General features: G+C 38.8%; 1 protein-coding gene across 6 annotated transcripts in view; it reads left to right on the top strand.

Moving 5' to 3' along the window:
• PRRC2C (proline rich coiled-coil 2C) overlaps positions 1-19,325 on the top strand; it is a 43,313-nt gene that overhangs the window by 11,547 nt on the left and 12,441 nt on the right. For 3 of the 6 annotated variants that reach the window (XM_072419947.1, XM_072419949.1, XM_072419946.1), the window contains exons 6-27: positions 217-443; positions 607-686; positions 1,065-1,180; positions 2,809-2,899; positions 5,109-5,156; positions 5,851-6,013; positions 6,302-6,385; positions 7,042-7,534; positions 8,660-8,943; positions 9,038-9,284; positions 9,399-9,612; positions 9,888-12,182; positions 12,349-12,587; positions 13,134-13,285; positions 13,807-14,137; positions 14,427-14,509; positions 14,591-14,776; positions 15,528-15,782; positions 16,142-16,234; positions 16,401-16,502; positions 17,170-17,428; positions 17,528-17,731. In XM_072419947.1, the coding sequence (XP_072276048.1) occupies positions 217-443; positions 607-686; positions 1,065-1,180; positions 2,809-2,899; positions 5,109-5,156; positions 5,851-6,013; positions 6,302-6,385; positions 7,042-7,534; positions 8,660-8,943; positions 9,038-9,284; positions 9,399-9,612; positions 9,888-12,182; positions 12,349-12,587; positions 13,134-13,285; positions 13,807-14,137; positions 14,427-14,509; positions 14,591-14,776; positions 15,528-15,782; positions 16,142-16,234; positions 16,401-16,502; positions 17,170-17,428; positions 17,528-17,731 (6,246 nt within the window). The remainder of the gene's footprint in view (positions 1-216; positions 444-606; positions 687-1,064; positions 1,181-2,808; positions 2,900-5,108; positions 5,157-5,850; positions 6,014-6,301; positions 6,386-7,041; positions 7,535-8,659; positions 8,944-9,037; positions 9,285-9,398; positions 9,613-9,887; positions 12,183-12,348; positions 12,588-13,133; positions 13,286-13,806; positions 14,138-14,426; positions 14,510-14,590; positions 14,777-15,527; positions 15,783-16,141; positions 16,235-16,400; positions 16,503-17,169; positions 17,429-17,527; positions 17,732-19,325) is intronic. The other 3 variants (XM_072419951.1, XM_072419950.1, XM_072419948.1) reach the window with 2 other exon arrangements.

Here is a 19,325-nt window from a genome sequence, read left to right as displayed (position 1 = left end):
ACATGTATTAGGGCACCCTTATGAGTGTAGAATTACTGCCAGCTGAATGCCTTCTAGTCCCTCTTAATTTCCCATGTATTTTCTTCTTGTTGCACACAGGAGGACATAGACTGATAGTTTTCCATTTAGTATTTTGCTATAGATTACTAGGATATGTTTGCATTAGGGTGGTGAATTAAAACTTGCCCTTTTTTTTTTTTTTTTTTTTAATTAAAGCTGATGTTGCCAGTTGGCGAGAAGGTGGAGGAAGGAACCTTGGTACACCGCTTGCCCCTGCTGACCAAGAAAATGTTGCTTCACTTGGAGAAGATGGATCTTCTGCCCCTGCACTACCTAGTTCTGCAGACCAGAGCAAAGGGTCAGCCACGCTACCTAAAGTAAATGGACAACAACCTGGCCTACCTCCTCAATACAGAGGCATGATGCCTTCATTTGCTGGAAATGTAAGTTACATTTACCCTAATTCCAGTTTGTAAGAGTGGTTAAGTTTTCTACACCACATCATTGAATGTTTGTGATAGACTGGTGAAACCTTTAGAATTTTATCTGAGAATTCCACACTTTACTGATGTTTGAGTTCTGTGCTATCTTTTTTTTTTTTTTTAGATGTTTCCATCATATCCAAGACTTCCGTTTCCTCCAATGCAAGCACCGACTCGCTTTCCTTCAGCACAGGAACCTAATAGGTATTTTTTAAAAATAATTTTATTGCAGATCTGTTTTTCATGAACACATTTATATAGTGTCCTCAATAGTACTTTTCAGTGCGGATTTGAATCTGCTTCTTGGCTATGAGGGCAAGGCCATTTGTGTTTGCGATAAGGATTAGGCAATATGCCTTCTGTATTTCTACAGTTCCCAGGGTTTGAAGTTATTCCAATCGCTATTCGTTTTTTTTTTTTAGATGTGTTTTTTTTGGTAAAACATTTATTTTAGTGTCCATAATAATTTTAAATGCAGATTTGGTTTGTTCCAATATTTCCAATACAAAATGTAATAAATAGGCCATTAGTTGTAACACAGAAACTTTTCTCTAACTGGGTTTTTTAATAATTTGCTTACAGAAGAAGACCAGCACAATCATGGGCTGCTGAGGGTGTTGAACGTCCTTCAATTATTAGTGCTACTGAGCTCAAAGAGCTGGATAACCTAGACACTGATGCAGATGAAGGCTGGGCAGGTAAGTGTTTGTTACTTTACAAACATTACATTTCTTTTCCTTTTTTACCATATTATTTGAGATTCCATGTTCTCAATATTGTTAATGTCACAAATCCATTTTGCTATAGTGAAAATTAAGGTGGTGCCCCATTGTCTTGGTATTCTCTGGCCTGCTACAATAAAGTGTCAGGTAATATAGCTAGTAAGGTAATGAACGGGTACGGGTGGATATACATCCCCATGATATAATTGTAAATTTTTCATGTCTCACACGAAAATTTTGTGTCCCACAAAGTTTTAATTGGTGGACAGGAGCTTCAAATATGGAGCAAAGAACCCTGGGAGTGAAGTTGTTTGTTTTAGAATGCCCAGGTCAAAGTCCTGTACTCTGTCATAGAAATGCGGTGGCTTCATTTGAACCAGGTGAAGCTTCTAAATGATTGGATAGAGTAGATTAGTTTGCGGGAATGGTTTGACATATTGCCTATTCTTCTGCACAGTTCTGCTTGACAGGTTGTTTTGTAATTGATGTCAGAGTTACCTGACTGAAATTGGCGCCTAACACATATCAAAATACAAACAAATGTTTCTTGTTTTTACCTGCCCTGGTGTGCAATTTGTTGCTCCCAAAAGTGGATTATGACTTCCAATGTACTGACACTAATGTTACCAAAAAACTCTGCTTGCATAAGCTGAAAAACTATCCTACTGATAATCGCTTCTATTTCATCTACTGCTCCTATTCAGTGATTAAAAATTTGCTGTTGAAATAGAAATTCCTGCAATACATTAAAAACCTCAGGTGCTCCTTTTTGTATATATATGACCTCATAGTATGGTTCACATTTTGCTTTTGGTTATGATTTATCAAAGCTCTACCAGTTATCGGCAAAACTTTCTTTCCACATTTGAGCAGTGTTTCTCAACCCTGGGGTTCCTTGAGAAATTAGCTCTGTGCCTTTCAAATCATTTTGTGACACCAATGGGTGGCTGTATTGGTGCCATTCCACTGGCCAGCAATGTAAACAAATTTCTTCCACTGACTACCACAATAATGTACTAGTAGCCATTTATGTCGTGAATATAGTAGAAGTTATTCCAAGGGTTCCTCCATAGTAAAAAGGTAGATAAAGCCTGTATTCAAGCGTTTTTTGGTCTAAGACATTGGTTCACACTGCCTTAATTAGGTTGTATGCCACTTGTGATTTAGGAAAGGGTTCCATGCAATGTCAGCAAGGATGCTTTACAACTCCTAGTCTCAGTTTAAAAAAAAATCAGGTACATTTTACTCAACACTTTCTGGTCATGTGAGGGCATGTTGTCCTTCCAGAAACCCTGACCAATGATGGTACTTGAAAAGTCATAGGATCTTTGCTGTCTGGTAACCTGAAGATTTCCCATATAGTAAAGTGGAAGCATCTCAAGTGCGGAGATTTAGATGTTTTGTTCACTTTCCTCCAGCACTTGTGTACACTGGTGTCTTAGCAATACTTTGTCTACACTACTAAACAGGCCAAAGGCTAAATCATTTTACTTTTGGAATTAAGTTTTTGTTTTTTAGTCCTAGTATGAACTTCTTTTGTGAACTTTGCTGCAGTGACCTTTTTTATCAAATGTCAAATGTTACTGTACTATTTCCTTTTGTAGGAGCTCAAAGTGAAGTAGACTACACAGAGCAGCTAAACTTCAGTGATGATGATGAGCAGTCGCCAAGCCAAAAAGAGAAATCGGAAAGCTGGTAATCTATCAGAACCATTTTTAATGTTTTTTTTTTTTTTATGTAGATCAGTTTATACTCCTGTCTTTAAGAAACATTACGTATTGTATTTGTAGTGTCACTTTATATGTAGTACCTTGTAGTAAGATTGTTTTACTGTTATCCCCTTTAAGTATTCATTAAAATATTGTTTGTTTACTTTTCAACTAAGTATTCTGTTTGTTTATTTGCAATACAACGTGGATGAGCCCGTTTTAATTTCACTGCTGGTTTAGCCATCATATTAGTGAAGTTAACGGGCTCAAACCTAACACATCTGGATGAGACGATCTATTAAAACAAAGTTGTTTTTCTTTAAGTCCTTTTCAGTTTGAATAACATAAGGCTAACCCCTGTGTAAAACTTTGGAGAACTGGGCCCAGTGTGTTGTATTTTAATAGACAAGATGGGAAATTTACTTTTTTGTTGGGGTTTGTTTTTAGAAGTTAGGTGGGGTTCACTGATCTTTCCGCATTCAAATGAAGTACTGTATTTTTACCACTTTCTTTTTCTATGTTTTTTGTTTATTTATTGTAGCTCATAATTTGATTTCAATCTATTTGGAAATGGGATTGGTATTCTTGTTTAATGCTAGCTTATGCTGCCTAAGGGTTGATACACACAAGCAGGTCTCATGCCAATTTTGCATGCCTAGTAAACATGGTACTTAAGTCAATGAGTGTGCACACCATGTAGATGGCAATATATATATATATATATATATATATATATATATATATATATATATATATATATATATATATATATATTTACCCAGAATTCCCATTCATGTAAAATCATGAGGTAGAAATAATAAATATGGCCTCCATTTATAGAGATAAACCGTAACACTAGAATTATGTCTTGTACTCATAGAGACTGCATTTCCACACTTTCTGAGCATTTTTTCCTTCACAATTGGCTTAATGATGTTAAAGGTTTCTCTGTCTCATAATTTCTCAATTTATGCTAACATAACTAAAGTACACATTTACTCAGAAAACTTTATAATGTGAAATGCAGGCTCCTGGATGTGCCCACTTTCCTGGACATCCATGGAATCCTGGGTTGTTCTGATATGCAAACCTCAACCTTGGTAAAGGAAAAATAAACAGCGGACCTGCCACACTCCCTTTTTTGATCAATAATCCTTTGCAGGCGGGGAACAGCTGTCTTTCAAATTTCCATTCTCCAGTTGAGATATAATGTTGGAGTGTCCAAAAATTGTCTCTAAGAAAGCTTGAGAGGAAGGGTAATTGATAAATGTGTGTATTTCTTAAACTAGGTGCCTTTTCTTCTTCTTCTGCTACTTATCGGCCTAAAAAGCTTCAGAAACTTTTACAGGGCCATACAAATTAAAGATAGGGAATTATGTGTACATACATTTTTAGATATTTACTTACTCTAACCATGCAATGTTTGCAAAAAGGAATGCAGTATTATAAAGGCTTTTAGCTTCCTTCCTTCTTTCTGTTCACAAAAGTCTGAGTGAAACTGAATGCACATCATGGTTAGTCAGTAAGGTTTTCACTTGTTTATTTTTGTTGGCGCAAAATGAGTTCTAACATTTAAATCTAAACTCCAGACAAACTGGTAAATATACACCTACAAACATATATGGGAGCTGAATACTTGCCAAAGGATTTGTTCTGTCTATCCAGTACTTAGATTCTGGGTCTGGTATAGCAAGCAATCTCCCACTGAGGTCTGACCTACACTGCAAGCATGTTTCTTACACTGCAGCACCATTGCTTGCATGCAAAAGAAAGGAGTTGCAATATTGTGTCTTTATCTTCCTGGAGTTTAGATTTAGGTGTGACATTTCCAAAATCATCTTACTGTTTAGAGCTGCCTTTTTTGCTATTGGTGTCTCAAAAGAAAAAAACAAGAAATTGTTGGAATGATTGTGAGTTTTGATAACCTGTTTTGCCTTCCACAAAAAGTTATTTCCATTTCGCTTGATTCACCACTATATATGGCTTCGGCAAAGAAGCCTAAAGGGTATGTACACAGTAGACAAGCAGAAATGGAATACCATTTTCCCGTTGTTCATACCTAGTTATTCCAGATGTTGTTTAGATTCCATTTGAACTAATCCAGTTTTGTAAGCATGAAACTGGAAAAGTTGTTTCTAAATAATACATATTGCTTTAATGGTCAGTGTCAATCAAGGGGCTTTTTACTCCCACAGTCAAGATGAACACAGTTTGCCAGATCCGGTGATCAGCATGAAGATAAGGTAGAGTATAAGTTTCTAGCATGCTGCAATGAGCACCAGAGAATTATGGCAATGGTTGTTCTGCTTTTATAGTAACCCCTATCCGCAACTGGCAAGCAAATACTGCAAAATGCTTATTTACTGACCCCATTATTTATGCGTTGATATCTCTACAGCTGCGCTGCAGCTCGCAGCTTTGGCATCCAGAAAGTGATCAAATAGCCCAGTTCTCTCTAAACATGTAACCACCAGAGTTGTAGTGACTGGCCAATCCCAGTCATCAAAGGTAAAGTTTGTTTGCAAAATGAACTTTTCCTTTTTTTCAAGCAAGATGGTGGAAAATAGTTCAGCTGTCACTACACATAAAACTGATATTTTAAAGTGTATCTGTAGCATTTTTCCCGTAGGCTTTGATGTGATTGGGGTAGATTAAAATTTCTGTCAGATTTTTTTTGTACCTAGGACAAGAGGTGGGGGGGGGGGCTGTATTTCTAAAACTGCAGCACAGATAGGGGTTGTGGCCTTCCCCCTACTTGGCTTAAAAAAAAAAAAAAAAAAAAAAACTTCCTCTATCTGATTTCTCTGGCTTGTCTAGTGCTGTATGCATTGCATAATTTTTTTACCCCTTTTTTGTCTAGAACACTAGTATCCCACATTGTTCATCAACCAATTTTCGTTTTTTAGTAGATAAATGTATTCATTCCTATTTACTCAGGGATGATCGAATTTCTAAAACTGAGCAAATTCAAGCAAAGCCCAGTGAAAATTTAGAAGGTTGTAAAGACTCTGAAGAACGTCCACCTGCCACTTCTCAAGCTCCTGCTCCAGCATCAGGACCAAAATCTCTTCTTGGTAAAGGTCCTCCAGTTGACTCGCAGGTTAGTTTTGTGAACTATGCAACACTAAAAACTGAGAGCATTCCTAATAAGTTTTATAAGCATTAGTACTTGACCTTAGTTGGCAGAACTCTTGCTATATCAGAACCACCGTTAGTACTTGGCTTATTTTTTGTGCACTGATATCTTCAGCTTGTAGACATAGTAATCCCAAATTCAGTTAGGACTGCTGTTTTTTAGGTAAACAGAATGTTAAAAAAAAAAATTTGTATTTTCTGGCTATCTTAAAAATGCATTTAATTTTTTTTCTTATGATTTTGGTTTATATAGGATCGGCGCCAGATGCCTCCATCACTTTTGTCTCTAGATAAGGGCATCCCACCCTTAATGCAAGCCAAAACTGCTCCCCAGCAGGTATCAGTCTAAACCTAACTTTGCAAAATGTTTGTGACTGTGGCTTAATGATTGTAATTGTTTTCAGATATGGAGATGTGCTTTTTATTGATCTGCTCAGTAATAGCTTCTTTTTTTCTGGGGTTTTATTTATGGAAACAAAATGTGTAGTTTTGAAGGAAACCTGTTTTTTTTTTTTTTTTTTTACACCTATGCAAAGGGAGGAGCAACAGGTTCACTTTAAAGCCAGCAGTGTACACTTGCCCTTAGTACTGTTCCCATTTGCTGTAATCTGGGCTAAAATTCCGAATCTGTATATACTGTAGTGTAGCGTCAGCCAATCTAGCTGGCAGATGTTGATAGCTGCCAACAGCCACTATTCTGGATTTGTTAAGCTATGTCATCATTTACCTGTCAATTACAAATATAATGTACAGCTCAGTCAATACAACTGGTGCTGTCAAGCCAATAAAAAACTTTTTTCTTTTTTTTTCTGTGACTGTTTGTGCTCTAATTATTATTTAAAATTATAACCTCCATAATTGATCCTAAAACTAGCAATAGTGTGCCCATTCCAGAGTGGTCAGGGTATAGACAATTTTAGTCTGTTGTGGTTTAACTTCTTGTATGCCTCAGCATTCATGCGATTCATACTGGGCTCTGTCTTCATTATTTAGCACCCACCTCAAAGTCGCTCAAGTGTCCCATCAAGACCGGCGCCACTGCAGTCCCGTCCCAGTGAGGATGAAATCTGGAAACAAAGACGTCGACAACAGACAGAACTTTCTGCCGCAGTTGAACGTGCCCGCAAAAGACGTGAGGAAGAAGAAAGGCGAATGGAAGAGCAGAGGAAGGCAGCATGCGCAGAAAAACTAAAGCGACTGAACGAGAAACTTGCTGCTTCTACCACATCCATACCGACTCCTGACAAACCAGCCCCTGAAAAATCTCCAGAGGAAAAAATTACAGCTGAAGAATCCCCTCAGGATTTTCACCCCAAAGAAGAGAAAGTTTTTGAAAATGACCAGGGTAAAATAGAAACAGAACCTGAGAGACCACAGACTCCTGTACGACATGAAGAGAAAAAGGAAGAAGTCATCTCCCATCCTGATGTAGAGCCTGTACTGGAGAGTGAAAGTGTCGCTGATTTGCAAGAAAAGGCGGATTTAGGTATTCAAATTCTAACCTTTTTATGTTTTGGATCCATTTTAGCATGTAAAGTATAAATATTTGTGCATCAGGTAGATTACAAGCACTTCTAAAAGTTTTTCCATGAACCAGAGTTTAGAGTTAAATGATAGCCATCTAGAAAACACTTTAATGTAATACAACTGGACCCATGTTTTTATTTATTTTTTTATATATACCCATGATACCCTTTATTTTTGTTCACGTAGTGGCTCCCGGCATATTTTGTGTTGAGAAAACCTTCTCCCCACGTTCTAGTCAGTGGCTTGCAATTTTTTAACTTGCAGTAGTTGGACAGTGCTTTGTGGAGCTGTTGCCGGAGAAAACTGTGTTCTTTGATCTGCACATATCAGTTGTAGCAATGTTATAAAATCTTTTGTTTTATATAAATTTTTATTTAATCTCAAAATTATTCTTGGCCTAAATAACTGGCACATATTCACTGTAATATTAGTGTCTGTCTTTTATGAACACTAGTCAATAGTCTTATAGCTGAAACTTTAAATTTGCTCTGTCCATAAAGGGGTATAGTATACAAAAACTAAAGTGTCTTGTAAATGTAAACCTGAATAAATCTTTGCTCCCTTTTTGGACATTATGTAACACTTTCATTATGCAATATTTTTGTTGGATGAAACGCATGCTGCTATTTATGTTCTGCCAGTACTCTGAGGACTACAGCCCATAATCTTTTGTCCTAGCGCTGTTTTAGGGTGACAATCCTGTTCTTCCATAGATGCAGTAAAACAAGTTAGCATTGTCCCCCTAGTAAATGTCTGAAAATCTCCCCAGGTAAAAAGGCTAAGGGTAGAAAGACTAAAAAAGATGCAGTCACCATTTCTTAAGACCAAATTCAAATATAGTTTTTGGGGTTGGATACCTTACTATAAACAGTTTAGCTGTGTGTTTTGGAATCTTTTACATTCGTATAAATAAATGTAGATCTATCAGTAGTTTAAACGGATTCATTGTCATTCAAGTCCTGTTATTGTTGCTTAGTTTGCGTTTGCTTGGTACAGTTCTCGAAAAGGTGTCCATTTAGCAGTATGGTATGTAAGCTTTATTTGGTTTCATTTGTATTTTAAACAGTTTTCTTTCCTTTTATAGTTGTGGAAGAACCACAGTGTACAAGAAAGGATAGTGTTTCGAGTGACCTAGAAGACTCCTCACTAGCAATACCTGTGCAATTGGCAACACCTGTACCTGTTCTCCAACAGCCTTCACTTCCATCCCCTGTTACTGCTCTTCCACCTGCTCCCTCCCCAGCACCAGGGCCTGTGTTAGCACATGACAATGATTCAGAAGCTGGAACTCAACCACGTCCTTCGGTTTCTTCTGGATACTCCAAACAGTTTCAGAAATCTTTACCTCCAAGGTTTCAACGGCAACAGGTATTTATCTACCAATGTTTTATATCATACTATCTTGTAGAAATGTTTGTGGTTCTTTGTGACTGCAACATTTAATGGACTTGTTCCCTTTTAGGAGCAGATGAAACAGCAGCAGTGGCAGCAGCAACAACAGGGAGTACTCTCCCAGTCTGCTCAGTCACAGCCCTCTAGCAGTCCTGTTCCTCCACCGCAACACAGGCCACTTTACCAGCCTTTAGGACCACATCCTCAACATTTAGCTTCCATGGCTTTTGACCCTCGCTGGTTGATGATGCAACCATACATGGATCCCAGAATGATGTCAGGAAGGCCTGCTATGGATATTCCACCAATGCATCCTGGTAAGATCATTCATTGTTTTTTTCTTTAATTTAATTTTAAATATTTATGCAAGTTACATTGAAGTGTTTGTTGTGTTTTGTTGTGTAAAGTTCAGCATCCCCTTTATTTTTCAGGTATGATACCAACTAAGCCAATGATGAGGCGGGAACAGATGGATGCTTCAGCAACTGCTTCAGAACCATATGATCACATGGCTCGATCTGTAAGGGATCATGGTGTCCCACTATCTGAACCTCGCATGATGTGGGGAGCAGAGCCATACTCGCACCAAGACACCACACAAGTTTCCTCAGCTGTAAAAGAAGCTGAGGAGCCTGAAGATTACAGGTAAGGTTATGTGTGCCTCTGTGTATAAAGTCAAAAAAATTTGAAGTTTTAGTTGCGAGTTATAAGTTTAAACATGTTTGTTCTTAAAGGTATTTATTGTAAGTGTAGACATTTTTATAGCTGGGTAGTTGCATATAAATGGCATTCAGGATAAAGTCTTACTTTAGATAACTTATAAATGTTTTACAAAAGTATATTCCATACAAACTGGCTTTTTTGAATGTAGAATGGTTCTTAAAACTATAAATAATACAATGTATTTTTTGTTTTGTTAGATCTGAAACTTCTGTGGATCAGGACATAATATCTGAAACTTACTCCATGGACCGTAATCTTTTTGAGTCACAACGCAAACCTGACTTCTTTTCGAGATCCCGAGAGCCTGATAATCGTATTGCACCTATAAGGCATCCAGAACCTGTTCATTTACCTCAAGCAGAGGAACAAGATACACAACTTTCTGGGTTTGATCAAGCAGAGAAGCAGGCATCTATAGATGATTCTCACATTGACATCCAACCTATCTTGGCCAGAAGTTTATCCAGTGAATCAGCACACAATCCTAAACAAGAAGAAAGAAGAACGGACACTGTGCAGCCATCTTCTAAACCTGCTAGGCTACCAGAACCTACTAAAGAAGTAGTGGAAGAAAAACCGAGAAAAGAGAGTTTTCAGAGTTCTAAAGTTCTAGAGGTCACAAAAGCGGAGAAACCTTTTAAACCCAAATCTGAAACAAGATGGGGTCCAAGACCTGGTTCTCGCAGCAGAGAAGAAGGTGTTGATAGACCCATAAGGAGATCAGGCCCTATCAAAAAACCTATTCTTCGGGACATGAAAGAAGAACGTGAATTGAGAAAAGAGAGAGAGGAGGAGAAATTCGGGCTAGAAAAAACTGTGAAACAGGAGAAAGTGGAAAAGAAAACTTTACCAGCTCAACCCGCATCCACTCCTCTTCCCCCAGTCAGTAAAATTGAACAAGATAAGCAGATGCCTGAAACTGCCTCTCTTCCAAAAGTACAAAGTGCTAGCACAATACTGTCTGAAAAGCCATCAGAAAACACTTCTTCTGAAATTACAACAAAACCTGTTTCTCAACCAACACCACCTAGTCAGCAAAGTAAAGAAGAGAAAATTGTACGGGTTGTTAGCAAGGATAACAAAGAACCTTCCTCTGATAGGCCCAAAGCAGATTTAAAACCTTCAGTGGTTTCACAGACCAGTTCTTCAACAATACCTCATCGAAAAGAGCCTTTGCTCCCTCCAAGAGCTTATAGAAAAGAGGCTAGAGACAGAGACTGGTTTCCTGAACAGGGTTATAGAGGAAGAGGGCGAGGAGAGTACTATTCCAGAGGGCGAAGTTACCGTGGCTCCTATGGTGGGAGGGGGAGAGGTGGCAGAGGTCAAAGCAGAGACTACCCACACTATAGAGATACTAAACCCCGCAGTGAACAAGTTCCTCCTGGAGCTGTAAGGCGCAGGGATGAAAGTGAAACTCGTAGTGAAAGCTCAGACTTTGAAGTTATGCCAAAGAGGCTCAGACAGCGTGGTTCTGAAACAGACTCTGACAGTGAAGGTCGTGAAAGTGCAAGTGACACACCTTTGTCTGATAAGGAAAGTTCAAGTAGAAGCAAACCTCGTAGAGAAGACCGATCTGAGATCAAAAGGGCACCTAAGTCTGTTTCAACTTTGAAGCCTGAGCCTGGAACGTCAAGGTCAGAAGGGAGAACAGCTGAAAGACATTTCTCTAGAGATGATGACTCTAGAACAAAACCTGGTTTCTTACCCAAAGGGGAACCTTCCCGTAGAGGCAGAGGAGCTGGAAGTTTTCGTCGCGGAGGACGAGAACCTGGAATCCGCACATCACGCCCTCCACCTCCACGAAGATCTAATTACAGGGACAACCAATGGATGCCAAGACAGCAGGAATCAAGAGCACCACCCCCTCCAAGACTGGATGAAGGGGAAAACAAACAGGAGCATCCAACTTTACCTGCTGGAGAGAAAAGGCCACTTATTAAATTTGAGCGCAAGTTTGATCCTTCAAGGGACCGGCCACGACGGCAGAGACCAACACGTCCACCAAGACAAGATAAACCTCCAAGATTTAGGCGATTAAAAGAAAGGGAAAGAGAAGATGCTGGTAAACCTGTTGAGGTTACTGGACCTTCTAATCAAGGAGTGCCTGTTTCTAGTACTGTTCATGAACCTCCCTCTGATTTCTCTGGTAACAAAACACCAGACTTGTCCAATCATAATTCCTCTGACCAGGCCAATGAGGAATGGGAAACTGCTTCAGAAAGTAGTGATTTCAATGAACGTCGAGAAAGAGATGAACGGAAAGCTGCCACATCCAACAGTATTCAATCACCTGCCCCTAGTAAAGTTGCTGATGGCTTGGCTCAGTCTCCCCCTAAAAGAGAGAGTGCCAAAAGAAGTTTTTCTAGTCAAAGACCTGGCATGGATCGTCAGAACCGTAGAGGAAATACTGGTGCTCCAAAACCCAGTAGACACTATTCTGGACCCAGGAATGAAAGACGTAGTGGCAATTCCCTTCAGAGGGGAAAAAGAGGGTAAGAAAAGTGCTAAATTGTGTTTGTATGTAGTAGCCTTTTTATAGGAAGACCTGCTTTTTAACCATATGTGGTTTTTCATTATGGTAAACATGGGTTAATAGAGCATTAATTTTTGTATTTGTGACGTATCCCCATCGTTTACAAGTCATTTTCTGTTTACCAGTTTAACAGATGACCAGTTATCTGGTGTAAATGCAATAGACTCATCTGGAGGAACCAACACTGTCCACAATCACCACTATCACACTTATCACCAACATTCAGATGATGGAAGTGCCATGGCACAATCAAAGTCTGTCAAAGATTCTTCAGGCAAAAAGAAAGATGAGGCCAAGTTGGTTGTGAAAAAGCCTAAAGAGAAGGTGGATGCGTTGTCACAGTTTGACCTGAACAATTATGCAAGTATGTGTTTTTAGAACAAATTATTTATATATGTGTATGTATCTAAAGCAATATTTTCTGTAAATATTCTGTCCATTTAAAAGTATCGTCTGTTCTGTGCAGTCAGTACATCGTAATGTTCTGATCAGCAATCATTTTCCTATGGAGGCAGTATCTGCTTTTTGCAGAGGAAAGACACCCAGCAAACCCCCCAACCATGTCATGTAGACATGTCCCACCTCTCCCCCTCTGTGTATTCAGCAAGGAAACTACAGCACAGATTGGCCCACCTGAACACCAGCTTGGCCAAAGACAGATGCCTAGATCTTCTTGGGGTGATCTGACTGGGTACATCCTAAAGCAATCAGCAGAAAGTTTTCTTTAAGGTTTAGTTTTTTAAAAAACGTTTTCCTGTTGAGCTTTCTTGAAATAGTCCTGGCAAAACTTTTAGTTTGGGATAGATGTTGGCAAGTTGCATTTGCACCTAGTTTTATACATATGCTTACATTTACATTTTTTCCATTTTGTTTATGGCTAAGAACATCCTATTTTTGTTTTTTCCTTAAGGTGTTGTAATAATAGATGATCATCCTGAAGTAACAACCCTTGAGGACTCCCAGTCTAACCTCAATGATGGTTTCACTGAAGTAGTATCTAAAAAGCAGCAAAAGCGACTGCAAGATGAAGAGCGCAGAAAGAAAGAAGAGCAAACTGTACAGGTATACATGGCAGGGGTGGCTACCTATGTAGTACTGTGAACATACATAAAAGTAAAACTGGAGGTTCAGATGGTTTTAATTTATGTCCCTGTTATTAAATGATAAAAGTAAAAACCTCACTTTGAAAATATAAATCTGTCCATGCTCTTGATTCCTTTAAATTTACAGCACTACTTATTTTTTTCTTCTTTGCTTTGTGTCTTATACTCTATATTAATGGTGGGCATTAGAAGACTTAAAGCTTCAACATAAATTTATACTAGCCATTGACTCTATAAACTGGTCAGGTATGAATATTAACCAGAAATTGAGACTTCTACATAAACTGCTTCCAGTTTAGGAAGCAAATAAATTGACAATAAAGGATTAACGGTTGGTTGCACAAGAACACAAGATTTCCATTTAAGGCAAGGCACATGATAAGTGCTGGGAAATAGGCTTTTTTGGTTTTCCCTCTTCTTTTCCTGACATAATTGATTCTTGTTTTATTGATCATATATGTCTGGCCTTCCAATTTGTAGGTGTGGAATAAAAAAGGCTCTGGTGAGAAAGGAAGGGGTCAGAACTCCAAACTTCCACCTCGATTTGTGAAGAAACAGCAGCAACAAGCAGCAGCTTTGCAAGCTCAGTCTTCCGCCTTGTCTGCACAGGGATTACCACAGGCAGTACCCGTGTCAATGGCATCAAGTCAGCCTCCATTACCTGTCCAGTCCCAACCAACCACAAATGGCTCAGACTTTTCTGGATCTTTGAAAGCTCCACCTCAATCACAGCCACCATCTTCTCTGGGGACAGAGTTGTGGGAAAACAAGATGGCTGCTCCAAGTGTTTTAAATGATTTATCTAAGAAATGTGAGTGTCCTGTAGGTATGAATCATGTTGTATTGTCATATGAGTATTTCCTAAACATTTTATTTGAATAAATTGGTGCAACACTTTTGGAATTCCTAATGTGCCCATAGAGATTCTTGCACAAAGTTGTGCCCCTATTTGCCCCATACCCCTCCTCTCATATATATATTATTGATCTCGCCACATCAGTTTGGCTTAGCCAGCTTTGAATTTAAAGACCATTTTAATAGTGTGATGGATTAAAAGTATTGAACATTTATTGATTACTATTTTTTTAATTTGTATCTAGTGGGTCCTATTAATCCACAGCCACAATCTTCAAGTGCCTGGAATAAACCACTTACAGGATTTGTACCAAACAGCAACACTGAGGTAAGTCAACACATCCAGTGTGTCTTAGTATATTTATTGCCTTTTTTCATTGTTTAATTCAACAATAATTTTACACTTTAGCCCACAAAAATAAGCCAAGAAGCTGTTGATCTGACAATGGAAGCTATTCAGTTTGGTGCCCCAGCATCTAGTAGCAGTGATAATGAAGGTTCACCATCCCTCTCTGAGAAGGCGTCTGACAATCTTCCTGAACCTAAAGAACAGAGGCAGAAGCAGCCCAGAGCTGGACCAATTAAAACCCAAAAGGTAATTAAAGTAGTACAGGATTTTGTGTTGGCTCCTGTCTGTTTTCAATACTATGTTGTTCTTTTAGGTAATAGGAAGTATAGTGTAAAGAATTGACGGTCCTAACACTTCTTTATTTCATTTTTTTTTTTTTTTTTTCTTTGCCAAACAAATCTGAAGATGCCACAAAATGGCAGTGTAATCACTGAAAATTAGACACTTGTTGAAAAGATCATCTGATGGGCACCTTTTTGGTTTGGTTGATGCAGGTCACGGTGCCAAAAATGCAGAAGGATTTTTTTCCCACATTTAGCATAGTTGAAAGTATTATGGAAATGTTCTGCTAAATATCAATACTTTTTTGCCTTTTGACTATTACAGGAGATTAAAGCTTTATAAGTTTAATATTCCCTTAACCTCCTAAGCGGTAACCCCGATACACACTCGGGGTAGCTAAAGAAAAAAAATCCTTACCTCGTTCCATTGGCATCCCCCAGTGTCTTGCCATCCTCTGGCGCTTGTTGATGTCGTTTGTTATAGCTAGTAATTGCAGATCCTCAAAGAGGATCTATAAATACTTAAGGTCTCAAAAGAATCTGTACACATCAATTTTGAAAGTACTCCTTTCATTCATGGAAAGGGTATGCTTTATATGCTTTTATTCTTAAAATATTGTTTTTCATAAACCATGACTGTTTGGTAAATTTTGTAAATGTATTTCTTCAGATATTTTTGAGTTGTCAAATGTGAGAACGCTTTATTACTTATTCAGATCCAGGATCTCAATGTTGTTCAAAGTAAAGAGTACAAGCCAGGGCCCATTGGTAAGGAGAGATCACTTAAAAATCGTAAAGTTAAAGAAGTTCAGCAGCAATCGGAGCCAGAATCTCAAGAGAAACAAATACCAGTCACAGTTCGAACACCAGAACCTGTTCCAACAAAGGAGAGTAAAGTTTTACCAGAAGTGACCCCTGAAATCACTAGCATGCTTTCTGTGTCTGCACCAGAATTCGGAGCCAGCACCAAGGTAACAAAACACTTGGCAGTGTAACTAATTAAAGTGTTAAGACTTTCATGCCCCTTTGTTTCCTCATTAGAGTTTTGAAAATTTCATGAGGCAAGAACAGCCTTGGCTGACCGCTTCCTAAAATGCTAGTTTTGTACTTTGTACCAGAATAAGCATGCAGTTGAATCTAAAGTTTATTTTTTGCTTATTTTGATTTCCATGCTCCCAACCCCCCAATCTCCCACAAAACAGGCAGATTATGGCTGGTGGGGAGGGTCTATACCCAACTTCCAAAGCATCACATCACCCTTTAAAGAAAAGTATGTTTAAATTTTGTGACTGATGGTACAGTATTTTTTTTTTTCTTCTGCCAATTTTAGGAGAGTGTAACAGATTACACTAGCCCATCCAATGCCCTCCCCAATACAGCACCTTCTGGAAGCTCTAAGATGGAATCTTCATTGGTGCCTAATGTAAGTCGTGTGCCTTCTGCTCTTGAGTACTCTTATCTCAAATGAAAAACTTGTCTCTTGATGATTTATAATATACATAAATATTTTTTGAGTTTTATAAACAATATTTAAAGTTTGATAATGTTTGCCACAGCTGGACAAAATGTGACTGTACCTTGTTTTCCAGGTTCCTCTTCCCCATACTCTTCCTCTGTCTAGAAGGGAAACTCTTCAGCAGAGCTCAAGCCTAACACCGGTGTCTCCTGCTACTGTGGACCTCACTTTAAAGGTAAGTATTCAATTATATTGCACTAAGCTGTAAGGTAACTTCCTTACAGTATGAAAAAAAATCTTTTTCATATTTGTAACAATAGCTTAATTATAAGTTGCCTAATAGTTAGTGTCATAATATTAGTTTTACAGTTATTCACTGTGCTGGGTCTTTACATGTCCAGTTAAAGCAGAACAGCAGCTATCTAAAATATTCCACAGGATGCAACTGGATTAGCAAATTTCCCGAAAATGTAAACTTTTTTTAATCTTTAACTTTCAATGCATGTAAATATATAACAGTTTGCTGATACTAAGTGATCCGACTTTGAAGTGTTATTCCAGACCATGGTCTAGGGGACAAGTTCAGGAAAAAGTGCACCTTCCATTTACGTAATTGTGCATGGGAGGTGTGAGCAATGTTGGTGTCTAAAGTGTTTTCACATACAGTGCCTTTTGAACACAGTGGTCTGTCTTTTCTCTTTATGTAGCTATTAGGGGAAACTAGAGGTGAATTTAAACACAAAGCCATAGCATTTGCAGGTAATGACTATATTTCATAATAGGGCATCAAAAATATAAATTTATTGTGGGGGCAAATATAATTTACCAGTTCATGGTTTAAAACTACTGCTATGGTTTGTTTGTCATGCATCAAGAATGGTGAATGGAATTTTTTTCCCCAGATGGAGTCAGCCCGAAAAGCATGGGAGAACTCCCCGAGTGTTACAGAGAAAGGGTCGCCTATCACTTCTGCTGCACCTCCCACTAGTACATCAGCAGTTGGAGCCCCCACTAATGGCAACAGTGGAGTTGGAGGAGTGTCTACAAATGGTGGCAGTTCTGGTCCTCCTCCTTCAAGCAGTGTACCCTACAATTCATTTTCCAGTTCCTCTATGCCTTCTATACCAGTAGCTTCAGTAACGCCAACAACCTCTTTGTCAGGTAGGTACTTTTTCACCCCCCCACCCTTCCCCCTTCAAGTCCTAATACTGTATTCCATTTACTCATTACAATCCTGTTTGTTTTTTTCCTTTTGTGTAGCAGCTGGGACATATACCACCTCCTCACTTAGCACAAAAACTACCACAACATCTGACCCTCCAAATATCTGTAAAGTGAAGCCACAACAAGTTCAGAGCAGCAACAGCATGCCATCTGCTAGTCACTTCTCTCAGCTGAGTTGTATGCCGTCACTTATGGCTCAACAGCAAAGTCCACAGGTGTATGTCTCTCAGTCTGCAGCTGGTATGTATAGTTCATTAAAAAGGACATTTTAATAATGTAATTGTTTTAAAAGCCAGTGACCATTATCCATGAATTTGTTGCTTGAATGTGAAAGTACATGCATTATTTTAGGACATGATCATTCCCATAGGCCTGGAAAGCAGTTCTCCAACATATTAGTCATAGGAAGTACATGTTCCTTGATTAATTAAAGCTCCTCACAGATGAGTCTCACTGAATAATATCTTCTAGATCAACAAACAACTTTTGTAGTAGAGGGGACTTGCCTGATTGGATTCCTATTGATTATTTAGTTTTGGTAGGTCCTTTATAGTATAGTCCTTTATAGTAAAATTTTGGTAAATCTAAAGTTGATTGTACAGTCACATTTAAAGGTGTATGTTAAGCTTTTTGGGATCATAGTTCTCCAAAGCCCGTTTTTGGGGACAGGCCGCCCACCTGTTGTGATTATTCCACCTGCTGTGATTATACCGCCTGGCACATTTTCAGCAGCTCTGAACGGACATCGGAGATGCTCTGTTCTCTGCTGATGAGAGCTGATTGGAGACGGGCGGAGTGAGAAGAGCACAGCTATGAGGAGATCACGGGCTGTCCCTCCACCTCTCATAGCTGTGCCAAGTCTTTTGAAAAAAAAAAAAAAAAAAAATACAAAACACATTGTGAAAACAATGTCTCCGCCCATTCGGTGTATAATGACGTCATCAGAGCAGTGTGTGTAAATGCTGCATGTCACATTCCTCAGCCTTACAGCTCTCTGTGTATAAACCTTCATATCCGCTAAACTGTATGTCATAATGACTTGTAATTTTCAAGGTGCACAGGGAACACTTAGTTATCACCCTTCGCAATTTCAGCACCCCAGCTTATTTAAGTTTCATGATATGGGGATCAGAATTATAAAATCACGTTAAAATACAACATTGGGGTTGCAGTATTAAAAGCAAGTGCACCTTGGGACTCCTAAATTAAAAATGCAAATTGGGGACCCCCAGGCCCAGTTACATAGAAAGGAGCATTGGGGAAGGGCCCATAAATTTATACTTATCTCTCACAAATCTAAAAAAATGGGGGTGTACAAAGCTGAAAATGTGGGGGGGGGGTGGAGACACTTTTCACTTTTTAGTACTATGGCAAATGCACTGCCCTGTTACACATTACTGTCCACTTTTAACACTTGAGTACCAATTTCTCTGGAATGGAGGGGTACAGGAAACTGAAAATGTATGGGGAAAATCTGTGGATCACACCCCCTAAAGTTTTATCACAATGGCATCATTAGAACATAAACTCTGCCCATCAAAACGAAATTGGGGTTTAGGTACTGGTTGTACCTGAAAGTTTGGGGGTGTTGGCCACAAGTGTCCCCCACTTGCACCTATGATTCTGTTTATCTGCACCTCTCTGTTCTAGGGAAATTTGGGTTCAAGGTAGGGAAGCAGACAGTTTGATGGGCAGAGGTTTTTATGTTCTAATGATGCCATGGTAATGAAATTTTAGGGGTTTATATATTGGTTTCTCAGTTGCACCTACATTTTCAGTTTCCTGCACCTCCCCATTCCAGATAAAATGGGGTTCAAAGAACAGAAGCAGAAAG

This window comes from Pyxicephalus adspersus, chromosome 8 (genome assembly GCF_032062135.1).
Source record: "Pyxicephalus adspersus chromosome 8, UCB_Pads_2.0, whole genome shotgun sequence".
Lineage (NCBI taxonomy): Eukaryota > Metazoa > Chordata > Amphibia > Anura > Pyxicephalidae > Pyxicephalus > Pyxicephalus adspersus.
The sequence above is the reverse complement of the archived record's forward strand: the minus strand, read 5'-3'. Positions and strand labels throughout refer to the sequence as shown.